At 47.3% G+C, this 21,268-nt stretch overlaps 1 protein-coding gene across 13 annotated transcripts in view; it reads right to left on the bottom strand.

Moving 5' to 3' along the window:
* Positions 1–21,268, bottom strand: part of ADGRB1 (adhesion G protein-coupled receptor B1) — a 259,849-nt gene that overhangs the window by 109,691 nt on the left and 128,890 nt on the right. For 11 of the 13 annotated variants that reach the window (XM_066990793.1, XM_066990795.1, XM_066990798.1 and 8 more), the window contains 9 exons: positions 19,457–19,631; positions 17,984–18,148; positions 14,183–14,284; positions 12,541–12,647; positions 11,564–11,758; positions 10,443–10,511; positions 5,984–6,092; positions 4,998–5,141; positions 3,025–3,100 (listed from right to left, as the gene is read on the bottom strand). In XM_066990793.1, the coding sequence (XP_066846894.1) occupies positions 3,025–3,100; positions 4,998–5,141; positions 5,984–6,092; positions 10,443–10,511; positions 11,564–11,758; positions 12,541–12,647; positions 14,183–14,284; positions 17,984–18,148; positions 19,457–19,631 (1,142 nt within the window). The remainder of the gene's footprint in view (positions 1–3,024; positions 3,101–4,997; positions 5,142–5,983; positions 6,093–10,442; positions 10,512–11,563; positions 11,759–12,540; positions 12,648–14,182; positions 14,285–17,983; positions 18,149–19,456; positions 19,632–21,268) is intronic. The other 2 variants (XM_048048948.2, XM_048049003.2) reach the window with 1 other exon arrangement.

Raw genomic sequence — 21,268 nt, 5'->3', positions numbered from 1 at the left:
CCTTCTTTCCTTTTCTTTCTCTCTCTCTCTCTCTCTTTCTCTTTCTCTCTCTTTCTCTCCTTTCTCTCTAAGTCTGCCTCAATCTGCCTTGCAGTACAAGTTTGCCACGGTGGCCTTTAACAGGTCGTGGGACACCACGTGAAGCGCATTACCAGAGGCACTGACATGTATCTCCAGCCTCTGAGAATCAAAAGGAAATGCAAAGAGGCCAAGCCTCTCATGTGTGGCTGCCTAAACGTCCGTGCCAGACAAATACTTTATTAATGCTGGCAGACCTAGGAGATTCGGCTGTTGAGATGAGCAGGAAGGGAGGGGATACCTCCTGTAACTGTGCTGCTGGTCCCTGAAAAGCCAAACTCTTTGTAGGCACTTCACGGGATACTGGACACCTAAATCCCTAGTGGGGATCCCACTATTTCTGCAGCAGGGAAAGAACCAGGTGTCTAAATATGTAAAAGTCTCTGTGGCCAGAGACTGACAAGGCTGTCCTTCAAAGTTTCAAAGTTTTCCGTGAGGGAACGGGTAGGAGAGTGGGACCAGCATCAGGCTGCTCCCAGCTCTTCCTGCACCGATGGAAATCTCTCCTCATCCAAAACTTCACCAAGTCTACCGGCAGTGGCAAAACTGCTCACTTTTCTGTCTGGGTCTTATCCTCCTTTTACAAAAGGATTTACTATAAAAGAATTGTACTTGCTTAAGGGCAAGTGGGTTTAAAATAAGAATAAAAATAAAATTTAATAAAAAGAAACATAAAAAGAACACCAAAATCCAAAACAAAACAAACTTGGAATCATCCAAGGATGTGCAAGTGGATGTTCAGAAAGACATTACTACACCAACAACAGAGGGAACAACACTGTTTTAGAAAGTTAAAGAAAAAAAATAGTTAAAATCAAAAAGAAGAAGCAATGAAGCACAAAAATCAGTCTACAAAGGATGAGTAAAGGGGGAAGTCAATGGGAGTAAATGTCAGCTGCAAGCTTTAAAATTTAGGCAGCTGTAGAAAAGCCAAAAAACTAGAGCTGCTAAAGGCAAACATCCATGTATGGCTTCATTAGTAGCTGGGTCTGGAAGGGTCAGGTCTTGGTTCAGCACTGTCCAGTGTTTGTATGAACAACGAATGTGGCATGGAAACATCCTTTTAAAGGCTGCAGACCACACAAAGATTGGTGTTGCAAATAAAAGCAGAAAGACTTTCAGTGTGGTAACTCACTACCACACAGGATATTCTCCCATGCAGGCTGCTAAAGAGTCAAGTCATCCCAGCCCACCCAAAAATTATCCCCGTGCATCATCCTAGAGCCAGGAAACACATCTGCACCTGAAAAATGCAAGGTCTGAGCACAGAGCTACTGGTTCTGCTCAGGGCTCTCTGGATCTGAGGGGACAGGGCAACGTGTGGCTGAGATAAGGGATTGCTGCTTGGGGGAGGTAAATTGGGACAATTAGGAAGAGCTCAGCTGGTGCAGTTTGCTGAATTAAATCTCCATTACTTTTTTTTTTTTTTTTTCTCCTTAGAGAAAAATCACTCTGCAATGAGCCAATGTGGTCAAACCCAGGATGCAGGTCGTTAATGCTCACGTGTAGCCAGGAATAGCTGCTCTCCTTTGTGGTCAGAAATATTTTTACCCTGTAGGCAGGTACTACACGGCTGCATGGTTATTTAAAGACATTCCCCTTTTTTTCTTGCTGTGTCCATTTGCACGGCAGTGAATTAAGAGGTACTGCTCTGCTGTTACTCCTATTACCTCCTTTTTTTTTTTTGGCCTCGTATAGCCACAGGTGATTCAGGGCTCTGGATTTTTTAAAGAGGGACAGTCCTTTAATTAAGGAATGTCTTAAATCAGCTCTCCCGCGGGAACGCTGCTCAGCAGCGGCGGTGCTGCAGCTGCTGGTTTTCGGAGCTCATTCACTGCTTGGCCAGAAAACACTGAAATACTGCTGGATCATTTGAGCCAATGATGTTTATTGCCCTTCTGATCTAATTCCCAGAGTCGTAATGGAAGATATTACAGAATACAGTTGGCTGGCTTGTTAATTCCTCTCTGCACTCACTTGGAGCTCTTTTGCCATTGCCAGTGCTAAATCTGTAGGTATTTAAATGATTATCAGTGAGAAGAGATGCCCTGGTGTTTATGGTAAATGGGCTCACGCTAATCAGTGCGGAACAGATTTAGAAGGTGCCTTAGGATGCTGAATTTACTGCCTCGGTCCCAGCCTCAGAAAAATAAATAAATAAATAAATAAAAGAGTGAGATAGCATGAGAAAGGGAGAAGAAAAGGGAAAAGAGTGCTGAACACAAAAGCTTGGGTGTCCGAGGCGGGTTGCAGTGGCTGGGAACGTGGCAGACATGTGCGGCCAAGCGTGCTGCTCCACTGCTCGCCTCTCCCCGAGCCTGTCTTCTGCCGTGATGCTCCTGAAGGGCTCGCTGGGGCTGGCAACTCCCCATTTGGCAGCTGGTCACCCATGCCCCTATGTCTTAAGCCCCCCAAATCCCTGGGGATGGGGAACCCCTTGGAGAGGGGTGGTGGAGAGCAGGCAGCCAGCGGGCAGGGGTGCAGCAGCACCAGCACTGTGCTTCTCCTTCTGCCAGGGCTGCACGGCTGGGACAAAGCCTTCCTGCCTCTCCAGCAAGCAAATCTAATATACATGAGCATGGTCCCACCTGAATATCTGTTCATAGGGGTCAAAACTTTTGCCTGACTGAGCCAAAGCCTGCCACGTTGCACCTTTGGTATTTTCCTGGAAGACCAGGGCTCTGCAGCTGGGGGGATCGGCAGGAAAATTGGTGATGCTACCAGCTGCTTGTCCTCCCCAGGCAGAGCCCTCTTCACACAGTTGAGGTTAGAAGGGACCTCTGGAGGTCTTCTGGTGCCACCCCACTGCTCAAGAAGGGATGTCTAGAGATGGTTGCTTGAGAGATTTTTTTTTTTTTAATATATCCAAAGGTGGGGACTCCACAACCTCTCTGGGCATCCTTTTGCAGTGGACCCAGAGTCAGGTGTGGCCTCACCAGCTCTTACCTCTGGAGTGAGAGGATGTTGCCCACGTTCCGGTACAGCACGGTCCCCACCACGAAGACAGAAGAGTCGTCTGTCTCTGCAAGACACCGGAGGAAAGGGAAGAAGAAAAGAGGACTGAGACAATCAGGATGTCATCTGTCCCCCCATCTGACCCCTTTTTGCCCCCCAGAACCGACCAGGAAAGCACATGGGGCATGGCAGAGAAGGGGCTGGATTCAGATCTGTGCTTCCTTCTTTCCTTGCCCCTTGACAGAGAGAAATGTGTGCCCCAGAGGGTGTCAGCCGGGTGCAGGACTGGACCTCTCATGGGGGTTTCTGCCGTGGCACAGCCATTGCCAGCATCACTGCGGTGAGATGCGGGTGCTACTGTCACCACATCGGGTCTCCATCAGACCGAAGGGAGGAACGAGCACCTTTGGGGTGATGCTGCTTGCCTGCAGGCAAGGCTCACTCATCCCGAATAACCTGCCTGGTGCCTTCCCCTCCAGAAATCCCACTAATCCCTCTGACAGCACCACAGCGGGCAAAATGAGCAGGGCGAGAAGGTCTCTCGCAGCCACCCGGAGGTGTTTGTCCTCTTCCTCAGCCATCGAGCTGTCAGAGAAGAGCTGAACGCAGGCTGACAAGGGCAGCCCAGGAGGGGAGATGCCCTGCAGTGCCTGGCCTGACCCCATCACTCGTGTGATGCCTCGGGAAGCTGCAGGGGCCGTGGTCCCAAAGGAGCCTGGATGCTCAGTGCGACCTCCGGGCATGCCGCTCGGCCTCGTCCTGCGCCCCGCGCAGCCCAGATAAAAACAACAAGAGCTCTGCTGGGCAAAGAGCAGGCAGCAGGGGCATCCCCAAGGCTGAGTTGTAGGGGAAGAAGAAATAAATCACTTGGAGATGAGGAAATCCAGGGAAGCAGCCTGCTGTGGGGCTTCTCTGGTGTCTCGTACTGAGGCTGAGCCTAGAATGTGCCCACTCCCTCAGTGCAGGGCAGAAACAACTCTGGATGTTTCTTTTTTGTGAAATTGGGCTCAAATGAAACAGGTGGAAGTCAGGAGACACTGACAGGCTTGCAGAGCAATCGCATAAGCACTGCTTTTCCAGGAAAGCTGACAGTCTTTTGGCCTTTCATGTGAATCCCTATGCAAACACAGGGATCCTGCAGCTTTTGGAGAGAGTTTTCCCCTTGGTGCTAACTGAATGCAGTAGGATGTTTACTGAAGAAATATGTTCCTATGAGACTGTGAGCAAGTAAAACCCCAGATCCCACAGACTGGGATATCCCAACACCTTCCCAAGAAGGCAAAGGATCCTGGCTGTGATAGAGCTGGAGGTTTGTAAGCCTTAGCTGCTCATCCTTAGATGGCTCTTCCAGGACCAGATCCAGTCTTGGAGGACACTTACAGCATTGTTTGCTTACATGGCCGTTCCCCTATTACACCTGCCTTTCCTGTGCTCATTAACTGTACCTATAAGTTATCAACAGAGACAATGACTTGTGCTTTTCCCCTGTTAGAAACTCAGCATATTCAAGGAGGCATGAGAGACTCATTTCAACACGCCCTGCAGATGATTGTGGATGGAGCTCAGAACCCGTATGCACCAAGAAATGAGCAATCCTGTGCAGACACAAGTTTTTTTCACCTCTTTGCAGGTTCAGAAGCCTTGGAAGAAGCAATCATCAAGATAGCATTGCCCTGATTTTTTGTGCTGACTCCTGCTCTGTTTCAAACATGCTGCTGATTTAGGAGAAGACAAACATCCAAACCCAGGCACTGAGCCTGCTCCTGAACTTGTGCAAGGCATTCACATTTGGCCTTCAGTCTCACCACATTTGAAAGCTTTATTTGCACTCAGAAATGCTACGATGAGCTTTTGTGAGCCAGCTCAGCTGGGAGGAGAGCTTGAAGACCAGACAAAAGGAAGGAACCTCTCTTAGAAAATGAAGAAGACATTTTCTCCCGGAGTGCTTTGACTGTGCTGCCTACCTGCCAGCCCCGAAGACAGGATGCTCTTGGAGACAGTGACCTTGTCCTCCGAATTCTTGGCCCAGTCCACCATGCCCCTCCAGCCTTTCATGGGGAAGGTGATGTCAGTTGCTGCATTAGCGGGCAGCTTGTGAATGCCAAGGACTAGAGGGAAGCAACAGATAAAAGCAGTAAGCAAGACCAGCCTCAACAAATTCACACATGCTGAAAATCTGGAGGCAATAGTGGGAAATCAAGTAGCAGAACCATGAGGGTGGATCTCAGTAGCTCTGGGTGACATGAATTGTTTGGTCTCATACTTCTGCTCAGTGAAATGGACCTGTCAGCACTAAACCTGGCAGAAGAGAGGTCTTCCTGCTCCCACACCACATCTCCAGGAGCGGCCAGTAGTATTTGCTTCGAGAAGTACAAGAAAGAGAAAGCCAAGTCTTCTCTGGACCTGCCCTCCCAGCAGTCAGCAGACTTCCTCAGCTAGGGGTTGCATCCAGACCATCAACTTTAACAGCCACCAATGGACTTCTCCTTTGTGCATTTTCCTAATCCCATCACGAACCCATCTGTACTTTTTGGCTTCTGCAGCATCCTCCGGCCCTGAGCTCCATGCTGCGATTGTGCATACAGCATAAATCAAACACTGCCTGCTGTTCGCCTGCTGCCTGATCACTTCATTGGCCGCTGAGCGGCTCTTGTATTAAAAAATAAAAGGAAGCAGCTTAATTCTTCCCAGTTTGTCATCTGTTCTCCATTCACGGTTTTATAGCTATCTCTCAAATCTCTCCATGACCTTCTTCAGGCTGAAGTCCTAGCTTATTTGGAGAAAAGCCACCCCATAGTTCTGTCCATCCACATTCTTCCCCAGACATTTTGATGTTCCACCACCCGCTGGCTCCCCTTCTTCCCTCCCCACATCTTGGATTATACATATTGCCCTGCAATTACAGCTTCCCAGGGTCTACACCTGACACAGGGAGTGCAAATCAGCTCACCCAGGTTGTCGGTCACTTGGTAGGAGTCCCGGAAATCTTTCATGCGGAAGCCGATGACATCAATGAAATCCTCCACCAGCCTGAACAGCTCCTTGGCATTTGGCCCTATCTGCAGAGAGAAAGGAGAATACCCGGTAGCATGGATAACAAAAAGTCCAGCATGAGTTTTTCTGAAGGCAAAGGTTTTTGTCCTCACACTGGTACTGGAAGCAGACACTGGATATAAGGGAATATTAAGGAGCTGTGGAGAACGAGGGCTGAGAAATGCTAAGGAAGCCTAGAAAAATAAAAAATAGGAAAGAGTAATTGATAAAACTGAGGGTGGAGGGCAATATCTCAAAGCAAAGCAAATAGAAATATCTGGGGTTTTCTGGAGCAGATAATCTATGTTATCATCATCTTCCTAAGGATTATCTCTACTACCTGAGAAAATTTGCCCTTCCAGAGACATCTCATCAGAAAGTGAAGAGTGGTCAGTGTTGAATATCTGCCCTAAGTCAAATCCTGAGAGCCTCTGCCAAGCCTTAGACCTCCCTGATCCTCAGGTATTGCAATAGAATAGGCCTGAGAAACACGTTCTGGCTTCAGGAAGCCATGAATGTGTAGAGTCAGAGGAAGGTTGCATAAAATACCCTACTGTGAGGGAGCCCACCAGACCTTGCCCCCTCCAGGATAGTTAATTTTGCTATCACCCAAAAACTCCAGCCTACATTGATGGCATGCACAAAGGGCAGGTTTCTAGCAGGCTGGGTTTTAGGCTTGCTGTCAGGAGGGGTGTTTGGGAGAATGTTTCTTACATGTGGAGAAAGTAAGGCAGCACAACAGGATCTCCAGGAAGAAGCAGGGAACAGAACTGAAGGGAGGCTCGCTGCTTTCCCTACCACCTAGAGCATCTCAGGGACCTTTGGATGTCTCAGTTTGATGAGACACACTAGTGAAGAGGTGTACAGCAAGGTGGTGAGAGTGGGGAGATCACTGTTGGCTTCTTCTCTTGTTCTCTGTTGGATTTCCATTTGCTGTTCTTCAGTCTGAGCCTTCCTCTAGGTCAAAGATCAGGATGCCCTGGGGCACTTCAAAGAAATAGACTTAAATTCTACTGGAGGGAGGGAAGAGCATCCACAAAGGCAGGAATCCAGCCCCTAAACTTTAGTCCTGAGATGAATCGGGCTGTGTTTAGTGACAAAGACGTGACAGCCCTGGAAGAAAAGCCTTTTGGAGAAAAGCAACCCCATAGTTATGATCAACTTTGGTTAAACCCAACACCAGAGGCAGCTGCAGCCTTAAATTCATGCCTTCCAATGAGCAGGAGAGGTAGAAAAGTGATGGGGGGGTTGTTTGTATATTTAATACAGTCCATCATAACCTCACCTGGTACCTCAATTGTGGTTCACCTAACCAGACCTCTGACACGTCAGCCAGTTGTTGACCTGATTCAGAAACTAACAGGAAGGGTGACCATATCCCAGCAATGCAAAGGGCTGCCTTTGGAGCAAAAATGGTCCAACAAACATTTGCTTAACAAAGACTTCCAGGGCCTAATGTCAAATTCCAGGCACCAGATCACTTTTTCTATGCAGTAAAGCACTGTGGTCCATTTTCAAGCTTTCCCGTTCTGTTGGCAGCATCTCACTCTCCAGAAACCAAGCTGCTTCTTGCCCAGGCTGTGTCAGAGTTCTGTCTCTTTTCTCTTTCCTTTCCTGGTGTTCCCCACATGCTAAAGACATTGGCAATAATTCTTCTTTGCCAGGCATAAATAAGGCTGTTCAACAATAACTAGTTATACAGTGGCTGATTTCATAAAAGATAATCCACCTGCAATGAGCTGTGCTGACTGCCTGCCTTCCTCAAGGCACAACTGCCTACAGGGCTGAGCAACCACCACGGGTGGTCAAAGAAAAGCAGCTCAGCTCCTTACATCTCCTCTTTTCCATCACTTTCCATGCTCACAGATCCTCACCATAATTCAGACCTCCCGAGGTGGCTGATCAGACTGGAAGGGGCAGCTGAGGACAGGCAGGATGGGATGGAGGCAGAAGGAAGGCTGAGCTGGTGAGAGATGGGCAAGGAGCGCAGGGGTGGCCACGTGTGTCCCTCTGTCTGGCCAGCCAAAGGAAGCTTGGTGAGAATAAAACTCAATCAGGATCAGATCAAGCAGTCCTGCCAGTACAGCAGGTGTGCACATAAGGAGGAGCAACTGAGGAAGCTATTTTTAGCAGGATATGTTTATATTCTGTTATGGACTGAAATCACAAAGTCAAAGTAACCCCAAGTACACTGGCCATTGTCGATCAGGTTTCTATCACGTATGATAAGACCATATTATATGGCCAGCTCAACCTTCCCAAAAAATGATAGGCCTTGTCAATCTGAAGGTTTTTCTGATTCATTTTATTTATTTATTTATTTATTTATTTTTATTACTTATTTTTTATTATTACTTTTTTGTTCCCTTGAACAACACCTCTGCCTAGGGGTTTGCAGCCACTGGAATGTGAGAGGGTAATGAAGTTGGGTTTATTTTTAATGAAATCGTAAGCCAAAGCCGTCATTTCAAAAAGGCTGTTTAACCTTGTGAAACACGAAGACTGAGCTTGCTCCATCAGCTTTAAGCGAGAAGGACAGAGCCTGCTGAAACCCCTTTGACATCCAGTTTCTGAAGATTTCTGAGAGCAGCTTCTTTCCTAAAGCCACGGGCTTTAGGGCTTTAAAGTTGGGCTGTCATCACCATTTCCACTAAAAGAAATGCCAGGTAAATATTTTCTTCATGCTGATTTCATCGTGGTCCTGCTCCTTGTGCAGGTTACTGTAACGCTGGCAGCATCTATAGGTGCAAAGAGATCATACAGGGAAAGCCGATGGGAACAAATTGCCACAGGGAGTAAGCTGCAGCTGTTTTTATGGGGATCAATAGGATTTCCCTGTTGTCATGACAACTCATCAGTTTCCTCTGCACTGTTCTGAAATATGTACACACACCTGTAGGCTTGAAATTGAGCATTCGGTCCCTTATTGCTCCTGGAGCCAGAGCGTGCCATCCAAATGCAGAGGGAAAACACCAGATCTCAGAAGAATGGAGAGAAGGAGAGATCCACAAGGCTTCTCAGCTCCTGGTGGAGGTTTTGTTGCTGAAGGAACCGTAGCACAGCTGAGCATTCAGGTCCTGTCTCACATTTTGGACTACCAATGAGTGTGCCCCTGCTGGGAAGACTCCTTCCCAAAGGACTTTCCTGGTTGGGGTGAATATAGCTTTTTAGTGTCAAATGATTTTTTTTTCTTGTTTGTTTAGTATTTCCAGACCTCTCTGATGACTTTTGCAGCAATGAAAGGTGGTTAGAAAGGGGCTGCCATGCTCTGATCCACACCTATGGGTACTTTCCAGAGGGTTGATCTCACAAAGGCTAAATTATCCACCTTGCCCAGGTTATTTTTCAGGCTGTGACCAAAGTGAGCTGGTGTTTTTGTTCCAAGGTGCAAAAACAAGGAATGGACGTGGAAGGAATGAGCATTACCACTGGCCCATTCACCAGAGCTGATGCTGGTCTAAGGCAGCACCATTTTGCTCTGAATCCCCAAAACCTGCAGCAACATGAAGACGTTGAGAAGCCCAAGGGCTCGTCAAGGGAATAGGAAAGGGACAAGGAATAGGGACAAACAAAGAGTGCAAATGGGGCAAAAGAGACAAAGAGCAAGTGTGACACGGATAGAAAAACAAACCATGTCACCTCCTCCCCCAGGTATACAAGGTTATAGCTACAGAATTATTCAGCAAGATCCCAGTCCTTGAGATGAGAGAAAGTAAAAAATATAAATGAACCCTTGCTCATCTTACGCTGAACCGAACCAGAAGCTCACGTGAGCAGAGCATAGCTCTGAACTAGGAAAATCCTGCCTGTCCTGCATCTTTGTAGCCAGAACTCGTGTAATCCCACTGCTTTATCTTGGCAAGCGGAGAAGATGAGAATTATAACAAGCCAGGAGTGTGATCAACTCCAAACCCAGCTTTATCTGTGAGAACTATCCAAAATTTGTTATTCACCGCCATTTTTTCTTTATTATTGTTATTTTTTTTTCTGTTACTCATGCAGAGGCTCTGTCTTAGGGCTGAGATCCCGTGGCTTCCTGAGTTATTCCATAAATATAACTCAGCCTGGCGCTGAGCTCACCCAAAAGACCAGTTGTGTGTATCAGCTGGCTGGGAGTAACTCCTTCAGAGGTGGTCACCTCTGAAGCTGATCCTAGCTGACCTCATCCAGGCTGTGTCTTTCATCATAACGGGTTATCGAAAGAGAACGGCACTGGTGGATGGAGATATTTTGTGGTCTGTGGCTGGAACAGATTCATGTTGCACACAAAGCAACATGGACAAAAGACACGTAGACCCTTAGAAATCCTCTTCGTCATGGCTTAAGCCTACGCTGAAGACATGACTTGTTTCACAGAAGGTGCTGATGGTTCATACCAGCTGAGCTTCTTCCCATTTCTCTCGGTTTTCCTCTGATAAAAGGTTGCTGATGATCTGGACGAAGTTCTGGAGGAAGGAGACAAAAGAAGAAAAAAGGGTAGTTAGCCAAATGTGGTCCACTTGAGGAAGGACATGGAGAAGCAGAAGGAACATGTGAGCATCACCTGTGCTCCAAGAGCCTTCCCAAGGTCCTGTTCCCAAAGGCTCCAGGGACATTTCACAGGCCTCTGCCCACAGGGATGTTATCAGCAAAGCAGGTTGCAGAAAAGCTTTTTTCCCAAGGACTTCACTCTAACTGCTATACCTGCTAAGGCACTGGACTGGGAAAATGTCTCTATTACTGAAGATTTTTAAGAGCAGATTAAACAGATGTCTACCAGAAACTGACTAAAAACAGATGATCTTGCCTTGTATAAATCACTTCTCATCCCATTTCCTACTATTTCAATTTTTTCCAGCATAGGGAATCATCGTCATTTCTTCTCTGTGGCTTGGAAAGAGAAGCAGTGATGGATCAAGAGAGTGCTATGCATGGTAGTACCTTTGTTTGACCATGCAGCACGAAAAAAGAAGGAAGGAGACAAGATATTTCAGGACCATTGATTTTTTTTTCCCCTCTAGCTTTACCACCCTTTCCAGATCCTGTTGGATCAGTTTAATGTTTCAAGCTGTGTAGTGATGACCTATCCCAAGGGCATATCTTGTAGCCACTCTGCATGCAGATGCTGAAAGTAAAATCCTAGGGTGAGAAGCACAGAGACATTTTCCTCATCAATATCCAGCTACCCAATACCACAGGATCATCTTACCTATAGTCATTAGGCTGATTTTCCTTCCAAAGAGTGCTCTCATATCAATTAGACTCCTCAGTAAGTGCTATCGAGTTGAAATAGTGCAGAGTGACTTTGGTTTTTGAGTTCTGCCTCTATAAGCTGGGAAGAACCAACCTCAAAGGGAGGGTTTGTTAACATGCAGAGACACTTTGCTCAGGCGGAAAATAACCCGGCTTTTCAGCAGCATTGAATCAGCTCAAAAGGAGGTAATCGAATCCTGAGCCCTGTGCATGCACACACGCCTACAACCCAGCCTTGCCAGCCAGGATATGCAACTCAGCTCACCTGCACATCTCCAGAAGTCGGGCTGTGATAAGCCCTACGGAAGATCTCTGTCATGTTCCTGAGTACATCAATGGTGGACAGCAAGTCCCCACTGTAGCTGGTCCCATCCTGGGAGATTTCCACAAGGTTTTGGATCACTTCTGACAGCCCGTCTACCATCAGCCCACGCTGAGCTTTGGAAAGATGTTCTCTGGTCTGAGGAGCAGAGGGAAACATGACAAACACGTTAGTGACAGTCAAAGCCCAGTTAATGAGCTCACTGAAGGAATTGCTGGGGGAAGGTTTGTGACCTTCCTTGTAATTCAGAGCACAGATTAGATGAATCTAACAATCTCTGCTGACCTGAAAGCCTGTGATATTTTTAAAATGATAGAAGAGCAAAAGTCAATTTTTTGGTATGCCCACAAAGAAAAGGTTGTGTGTATGTTCAGAAGAGGCTACTCTACTATACAGACACTATTCTGCTGCTAACCTAAGGCCAGCTAGCAGAAAAAATTTGCCCTAAAACATTGTTTTCTTATAACCAGTCTGGAACTATTTTGGGACAGACTGAACCTCTTCCTGAAAAGAAAAGTTCTCATAAAGTCAATGCCGTTTTAAGGCAAGCCACAGAAGACCAGCAGAAACAGGAGAATTCATCACAGTAATAATTGTAAAACTAATGAAAAATAAGTGGCTTATTTAAAAGTGTTACCATCACAGTCATTCTTATGGATAATGTGATATGGAAGACCTGGTAGGACCTGGATTCTGTCAGGCTGGATATTAAAACACCCAGTGGGGAATCATCCCTTGTCCATGGAGAGCCCATGTGTCACAAGCTAGGCAGACAAAAGCAGTAAGACAAAAGCATGGCAGATCTGGCATCTCCTTTTCATGTAGAAATGTTGCTTTCCTCCTTCTTTGTACTTCTGGCAGTGTAAGGAACATTTAGGGGGATCATAAACTCATCAGGTGTTGAAGTCTGTCTGCCTTACCAGCATCTGTATGTTCCTGTAATCAATAGAAACACACTTGACATAGGTTGGAGGCTCCCAGTAAGCTATCCCTTCTTCATCTAAAGTGCATCTTCGAAGGATCAGCCCTGGAAGAGGAAAGAAAAGAGCATGGGAGCTGGGGTAGTTGGATGAAAAGCTGAGCACCTTCACGGAGAACTGGTCAATTCTGGTAGCACAAAGGGCAGCAGGGGCATCTGCAAGTGCTTGAGAAATGAGTGGGAGAGGTTATGTGTGTTTTGGGAGACGTTATGTGTATTTTGGGAGAGGTTATGTGAATTTCGGGAGAGGTTATGTGCATTTTGGGAGAGATTATGTGCATTTCCTTCTTCATTTTCCTATTGAGGGGCAGGCCAATAAAAGAGAAGCGAATGAAAACAAAACCTAACAGCTGGGACACAGCTGGCCAAGACAAAAGAAGGTTTAATGTGCCCATCGGGGCACTTTCTTTGTGCTTCTGAAAGTCCCACGAGCCTCCCCAGGCGGCACGGTCTGGTACTTGCAGCTAAACCAGCCACGATGCCTTCTGCTGCCTACACAGTCTCAACGAGCAAAAATATCCAACAGCACCATCTTTGCATCAGCTGAGAATCTCTGAAAGCTGCCCGCAGTCCTCCCCCAGGACTTTCCTCAGCGTCAGCTTGCAGTGGGCTGTGCGGTGGCAATCACATGCGTTCGCAATGCAGAGGAACAGGCGTATCGGCGAGGAGACAGCGGACAGGAATCGTCTTGCCCAAGCAATTACACTGCCGCTAGAGAGTCTCCAAAAAGCAGGCTTTGCTGGGTCCATGATCCCATTGCTACTGATAAATGGTTCAGTGTCCTATGGATATGGACCTTCTTCTGGGCTAGTGTTTGGAATGACTCTGACCCTCCCAGGGTGCATGAATCAGAGAGGTGCAGGGTTTTGTGTGTCCAACAACCTCACTCAAACAGAATAAAACCTTTACACTCATTATGGACACTGTTGCCCCATTTCTGATCCTGCCTGGGAGTAAGAAACATCCATCAGAGGACAGTCTCCACCACCAGAACACCTCCTGGAGCCTTCTCCCCTGCTTTCCACTCCCTGGGGAACACGTGGCTGCAGCCACAACAGATAACTCCAGGATGCCCAGGCACTATCAATTCCCACCACCGTGGCCAGAGCACCTGAATATAAGCTGAGAGAGTTGATGTGGTTCCTAAGCAGGAGTGGAAAGCATCTAAGTGTGAGTTGGCAATGCATTTCAGATTTTCTGCTTTTAGATACCAGCTTCTGCTATGGTCAGTGGGGATGCCCAAGACTAGGGGACTTGTAAAGCCCAGCCTGCTTCTGTAGAGCTATCTGTAGCAATTGGGTGGACATACCACAGCAGCCCTTGATAGTGAAGCTGTCCCAGGATTAGGCAGTGGTTGGATGGGAAACCACCTCAGAGTGTCTAATATGTATCAAGGGTTTGCTGTTAAATAGTTAGGAACCACAAAAACCTGGAGAGAGTTTGCTTAGCCTCGAGCAAAGGGCAGTTAGTCCATTGCTCATCCTCTCCTCCCACATCCAGGTTGTCCTCATCTAAGAGGCAAAGGATGAAGGATGAATGGCAGGTGGGCCATCTCCCCAGCCAAGGCACACAGACATCCTTACCGGTGGCATTGCGAGGACACCGGACAGCCGCGGCGTCCCCAGCAGGCGTCTCTTTCCAAACCACAGAGGCAAGGCTTTCCTCGTCGCAGATCTCATGGGGTTCTGCAAGGAAGGAAAAACTCTGTTGGTAAAGCCTCCTCCTCAGGCGGGATGTGGAAATGGGGATGGAAAGAGGAAAGAGAGGAGCACGGCCTGGAGGGAAGAGCTTTGTGGGGTGAAAAATGGCAAAACCACTTTAACCCCTCTGGGATTTGCTTTGCCTGTCTGCAAACTCTGACCAGCCTGAGGATCAGCTCATTAATACATCTGTAACAACCCAGGAAAGTCCTCTTACATGCCTGCCCTGCCTCGGAGAAAAGCTGCTCTTGCCAACCTTTGCTAAAGAGTTTTCTTCTCTCATTTCAAGGTGAGATGTCCAGCTTTCGGGGGTGACCCTCAAGGCTCCAAACTCGATTCCTTCCATCCTTCAGGGTCACCACACAGGTTTTGGGTTGGATGTGGCTAAAAAGAGGCTCTTCATAAATAAGTTGCAGTAGGAGCAAAGGAAAAAATAAGTAGGAATAAAAAAAAAAAAAAAAAAGTGGATATATTCCCTGGGTGGGCTTCATTCAGGCACTTTGTTACCATTTTATCCAAGGACACAGGAAGAAGAACCAACAGGCAGGATTTGCATTAGCAGCTCCCTTCCAAACACTGCTGCAGAGTCCAGGAGGACTGCAGAAATATGCAAAAGATGTTTAGAGGCATTACAGAAAAAGCCCTTTGGAAAGAGAAGGTTTTTGGATGCTTCTCTGAGTAGAGGTGAGTTGGCTCCAGAGTCTGTGGGACCTGCAAAAGTGCATCCATCACAGAAGGAGGTGTTCTATTAAACGAAGGGAACCACGAGTAGGGTGCTGAAGCTATTTATCACTCCTGAGGATGGGGAAAGGGAAAATTATATTTAATAGTTTTCAGTAACATATTTATTTACTGTGCATTTAAATCTACCAGTGAAGAGAAAGCTGAGAGCATGCCTGTGTCTGGCCAGGAGTGGCAGCTGCAAAGCCAAAGCCAAACTCAAAGCCAAGGGCAACCAGCCGTGGAGCTGGGCAGCTGCCCGCTGAGCTTCCTTCCCATGTAGGAAAGCGCTGCCCATGCCAAGGTCCAGTGATGCCAGTAGAGATGTGCCAAAGTTGCAGGGAAAACATACATTTGCCATAAAGCAATAGATGGGGGCCTGGAGTTGTCATGCTGCTCCCAAGGGATCTTCTGGGCAAGGATAACCCTGAAGGTCTCCTTTGGCAAGGTTCATGTAGATGTGATGACTTAGGGTCTGTACCAGGAGCAAATCCCTGGGGATGGCCATACCCCGCAGATGCTTTGGAACTAGCCAGAGCACCAAACTGGCTGTGGGGAAGGCTCAAACCCAAGATTATGGGCAAAACAAGTCCTGCTGCTTTGAAGAACTCTGAGAGGACCCAACAAGCTGCCTACGTATTGCAGCTCCTGGAGTCAAGCCCCAAGACTGTGTGTCTCCAGCCCCAGCTGCGTTTCAAATACAGATTCCTCCCTAGTGCATCTAGTAGATGCTGATAATGAACAAGTTATGCTCCCTGCTTGAAAACAGATGTTTCCTCCTGTTTTAAAATTCCCTTTTGAGTAATCACTATTATAATAAAATCCCAGAGGGCAAGCGGGATCCCTGCTGTGCTCGGTACATATGCAGAAATAGTCCCTGTGCCAGCAGCTCATGACTTCAGTAGATAAGGCAGAAAATGGGCAGAAAAGTGGCAGTTTTATTTCCAACCTGTTGGCAAGGAGCTGTAGGACAGTGAGATGAAGCCACCCAGTTGTGACTAGCATGTGTCCACCTACAGAGCCTGTAGCAGGGCAGGAAGATGAAAACAAAACTCCTGGCCCAGTGGTTTGGCCATGGTCACATACCCTCCACTGGGAACTGTTGTCCATAGGAGGGTTTGGGACATGGGGTGGGAAGCTTCTAACACCTTCAGCGTGTAACAGCATGTCTAAAAGCAGAGAGGGAGCTCGCATCTGACCTCCCCTTGCTCCTTTCCTGACCTCTCAAAGCTGCCCTGGCTCGCACCCCTGCAGTCTCCCTGGGGGCCGCTGAGGGATGCTGTGGATCAGAGATGCTTTTTAGAAGTACACTGACTGTCTGGCTCTTGCTAGTGAGTGCAGGAGCAATTCCCAGGCCAGAAGAGAATCATTTAATCCTTTTATTTTTTTTTATTTTTTCGTTTTCTTGATGTTGCTTCATAACAACATCCCTTTTGCCAGAGTAACCTATTTGCACCAGGAGATTTTAATAACTAACCCAATTAAGCTCAATTCTTCTGTTCAAATCAAATCATGCCAGCATTTGATACTTTCTCGAGAACAAATCGAGCGAGGTTATTTTTAGCCTCTGACAGCTCCCTGCCTTTTCCTCCCCCTGCAAATTAACAACTGCAGCAAGACCCTTCTGGTTTCAAGCCCTAGCAGGGCTCAGCGCCTTTTCCTTTTGAGCACCGTGCAGGCATCGGCCCCTGCGGACACAGAAGAAAAGATTGGGCTTGTTCTGCCAGGGCCCCAGCTGGCACACGCTGAAGCTGAACTAAATCTGCATCGCTCTGTAGACACCACCAGACGACCTGGTGCTAAGCCTTTCCGTGGCAAAGGAGAGCTTTACGGCTGAGTTAGGAGAGACTCTCACCCGCCTCCGCTAATTGAGAGGCACAGCTTGTAAGGGGAGGTGATGTCTTTTATTACAGCGGAGCTGCGAGGAGTGAATGTGCTGTTATCTTCTGGCTAAACTGGGTGAAACTTTTGTCCTGAGGTGCTTTGGCTTTCATCTGCCTTCAGTAGTTTGCATGAGGCTCCGGGGGTCAGATGTCCTGACCATCACACATTCATCCCCAAAAGTATCTGCACCAAATCCGCTACCTCCGAGCCGAGCTGCAGCCTGGTTTTTTTGGGATACACCCTCTCGTCATGAGGACAGCCAGGACACCACCATGACAATCTCCACCATTGCTCACTGAGCGGCTCCGACAATTAATTGCCCTCTCGGTCAAAAATCAGGGCCCGTTATGATCGATGCAGTCTGCCTGCTGACATCACGCAGGCCATTGATTCCCCACCAGCAGTTTCACCAGCAGGGACTTCAACCCAGACTAAGAAAGAAAATAGAAATGGTGTGCCAGCCTGTTGTTTTACACTGCATGGAAGACAGATAGAAGCATTCCAAAGTAAGTTTTTCCTTCTGCTTATTTTTCTCATTTAAACCCCCCCCCCCTTTTTTTTTTTCCCTACAGCTCTCTTTTCCTCCATCAGGGCTTTTACACTCTTTCTCTCAACTGGATGCTGTTCCCATGGCTGTAGCTGGAGAAGGATGAGACTGAGCAAGGCTCTGATGGATCTGTACACATCTGTCTTTTTTAAAAACTGCCAGTGGCATGCGGGTCTCCCAGAGGCTAGGTAAAGGGTGGGAAACACTGCATCATCCTCCACACTCAAATATTTCATGGGCTCAAAAGTCTGATATCAATTTTTGCCTGAAAGTTTCTTTCACTCTCATGACTATATGGCAATAAAAAAATGAAAAATACGAAGTCTAGACCAGTGGGACTTATCAAACATCCACTGAAATCAGCATGGTCACACTGGCTTCAGCAAGAATTTTGTGCCTGGGTAATGAGCAGGGTCAAAAGCGATCACAACTCCTTGTTGCATTCAGCTCCTTGACACGGGGCTCAGCACCCTTTCCCAAAATTCCCATCCCCCCAGGTGTGAAGGAGGGTGTGAGGAGTCTGGGGTACATACCAGGACACCTCCTGTCATTGCACTGCTTGTACTCTTCCTTGGGGCCCTGGCAAGACTCTCCGCCGAAGAAGGGCCCGTAGCACACCCGGTCACGTCGCTGGGTCCCACCTCCACACGTGGTGGTGCAGCTGCCCCACACGCCCCAGGCTTGCCACTTCCCATCCACTGGAGACAAGAAAAGAGGAGAGAAACAGCCTGAAACATCCCCAACATCATCTGCAACGGAAGGAGGCAACTTCCCAAGGCGAGCACTGAAAGGTAGGATGAGCAGAACATGGCTTGGCGTGAAGGGAGGTCTCCTGTCTTGAATCATTTGTCTGATCCTCAACAGACACAGAATCAGTGCATCCTCTTACTCATTGAGGCAGCCCTTTAAGGAATGAGATGCTCTCAGGACCAGCAGAGGTTCAACCTGCTGGATAGCCACATCTACCAGCCAAAGTCCGTAGTTGAAATTTGGTTGGGATGCACGATGTATGCATGGAAATGGATTTTACCAGAGAGTCACACCTCAGGCCCAGGGGCACAAAGGGATCAGCAGAGCCCCCCCCCCCCCCCCCCCCCCCAGGTGAGAAACCATAAAGAAACATCAAATAACCCCCGCTCCAGCCATTTCCATTAAACTACGGTTTCACGTACCTTGGAAAGAGCTTTTGCAAGAGGCTAAGGTGTTGTCTCATTTCCTGGTATCTTCTCCAAGCATCTTTACAGACTCAGTGGAAATACTACTTCTTTTGCATTAACAATGGCCTTTATCAAAGCACTATAAAAATGTTAATTAGCCCTCACAACAAGCTTGCAAGGTAGGAAAATGGTCTCCTCTGCTTCATCACAGACAAGAAACAACTCAGTGACAGAACCAGAGGAAGAACCTAAGTCTTCTTATTCATATTTGGTTTTTAATTAGGAGTTAACAGGTCACCTCAGGTCAAATAATTCCTTGCTAGAGGGTGGGAGAGATCCCTCTCTTCTTCTCCAAGCAGTGGAAGGAAGTTATCGAAGAAAAGGGCCAGCACCAACCTCTCTTGCTCTATTTGGTGACATCTCAGGTGTCCACTCCTCAATCTTATGGGCTAATGGGGATGGAGCACCCAAGGAGAGCCAGGAAAAGTGCCAGGGAATGCATGGCAAGAAAAATTGGTCCTGATTAATCTTGACGGCTTCTAGATATCTAAGCCTTGTTTTCAGGCAAGAATATTTCTCACACCAGCTGACCCAATTAGTCAGAAAGACATGTTCTCTATGGATAATTACTCACCTGCCTGGGGTCTCCTGGAGCATTTGCCAGCTATAGATTTTGGGTTGCATGGTCTGTAGGTATGATCCACAGCCTCCTTATTACTGCATTGCTGGTGAAAACTATGCAACATTTCCCCAGGGTAAACTGGAGGGGGGGGGGCGGTTATAAAAGCCTACCTGGGACTGCAGAGAAGGATGACCCGAGAAAGGGAGGAAAAGTCGTTGTCCACTGACCTGGGCATTGGCGTAGGAAGCAGTCCCTGGTCTCCACCCAGTGCCCTTGGCATTCGGCTCCCCCGTAGGAGGGCCCATTGCACTCCCTCGTCCGCTGCTGGGTGCCGTTGGAGCAGGAGGCTGAGCAAGAGCTCCAGCTCGACCACTCATTCCAGTTGCCGTCCACTGAGTGGCCCAAAGAGAGAAAACAAAGCGGAATGTGAAAATCGCTCCCTCTGGAAGGAGGCACGTACAAGAGTCTCTGGCCTGTGCCTGCAAGGGACTGAGGCAGGGGAGGACAAACTCACAGAGAGTGTAAGAGGGAGAGGATCATCAGGAAAAAGCTCAAACAAGAGTGGGAATGGCAATGTCTTGGGACCCTCTGCAACCTCTGGCTGGTAAGTTATGTCCTGCCAGGATGCAAGCACCATAACACATGGATTTTTATGTTCATAACACCAGAAAAGTTGACATTATTGATATTACATATTCCAATATAAAACTCCAAACTATTAATATTGCCAGTGACAACATAACCTTAAAATAGAGAGCGTGGATCATATTTTCACTGAAAATTTTGAAGGAATCCATCTGATACTAGAACATTTGGACCAGATGATCTTGGAGGTCTTTTCCAACCTTAATGATTCTATGTTTTTATGGTTCTATTTCCCATTTTGGTCAATCTACTTTTTGAGGGAACCCGTTTTTCACCATGACTAGTCCAAAGCAGTGCATGAGTCTGGTTCCTCAAGCACCCAAATGCTCTGTTTTGCAGAGGAAGCCCTTCAAGCACAAGCTCAAATCACACTGTTATTGAAAGGAATTCACTCTGCCAGCCAGGAAATTCTCAGAACAAAGGTGTGCTCCAACAGAAGACCACAAGCAGAGTGCACGTGTGTGGTCAATGCCCTTCTGTCACAGCTGAATTAACACTGACAGGCTTGATGTATCTCCACACAGCAACATCTCTGATAATTAAATAGGAAAAGGAGGAAAAAGAGAGGTTATGATAGGGACAGGTTTGGAAAGAAACATGAATACATCCTATTAGTGTGGTACGGTGTGAGGCATTCCCAAGTGTGGCACTCACACTCTAATTGGTCCCTGATCATCAGATCTATCACCCAGTCTGCTATTCCTGGAGTGCTTTTTCTCATTAGCAGTGGTCATCATGCTCTGTTTAGCTCTCATTAGCTGTTAGCTCTCACTCAGAAAAAAAAAAACCAACTGAATCACAGGAAAGTCTGAATTCTGGCTTGCATCACATTGCTGTAGATTGCAGCTCGTTTTCTTTCACTTTGTTTATCAGACCAAGAAAAATATATGCAGCCTAGTCCCCTGTGTCATCTGCAAGGCTCTGCATGGCCCCAAATAATCCCCATTGCAGTTGAGTGGCTCTTTATCTTCAAGCACGTGAGAAAATGTCAAAATATCCAAATGAGCAACTGTTAACTCAGACGGTATCACGTGAACTCAGAAGGTCAGAAAATCAGGCACAAAGGTACTTCCAAAAGGTGCCCATTTTTAGCAATCCAAACTCGATGCTTTCATCATGCTTAATTCAAATTATTGTGTCAACTCTTATCAGCCCCAAGGAGGGAAAATGCAAGAGGTGGTGGCTGGTGGTTGATTCCTCTCTGCAAGTGATCCCAAAACCCATACAGTAGGTCCTACCAGGTGTAAATGTGTTCCTTTGACTGGAGGAAGTGCTGCTGATTGCCATGAACTGACAGTGCTTGCCCATTACCAGTGGTCACCGATATTGGAAAGGTGGTACTGCAATTCCCAAAGCAAATATTGCTTTCACCAAAAAAAAAAAAAAAAAAAAAA

Source organism: Anser cygnoides, chromosome 2 (genome assembly GCF_040182565.1).
Source record: "Anser cygnoides isolate HZ-2024a breed goose chromosome 2, Taihu_goose_T2T_genome, whole genome shotgun sequence".
Lineage (NCBI taxonomy): Eukaryota > Metazoa > Chordata > Aves > Anseriformes > Anatidae > Anser > Anser cygnoides.
This window is presented reverse-complemented; position numbering and strand designations above follow the sequence as displayed.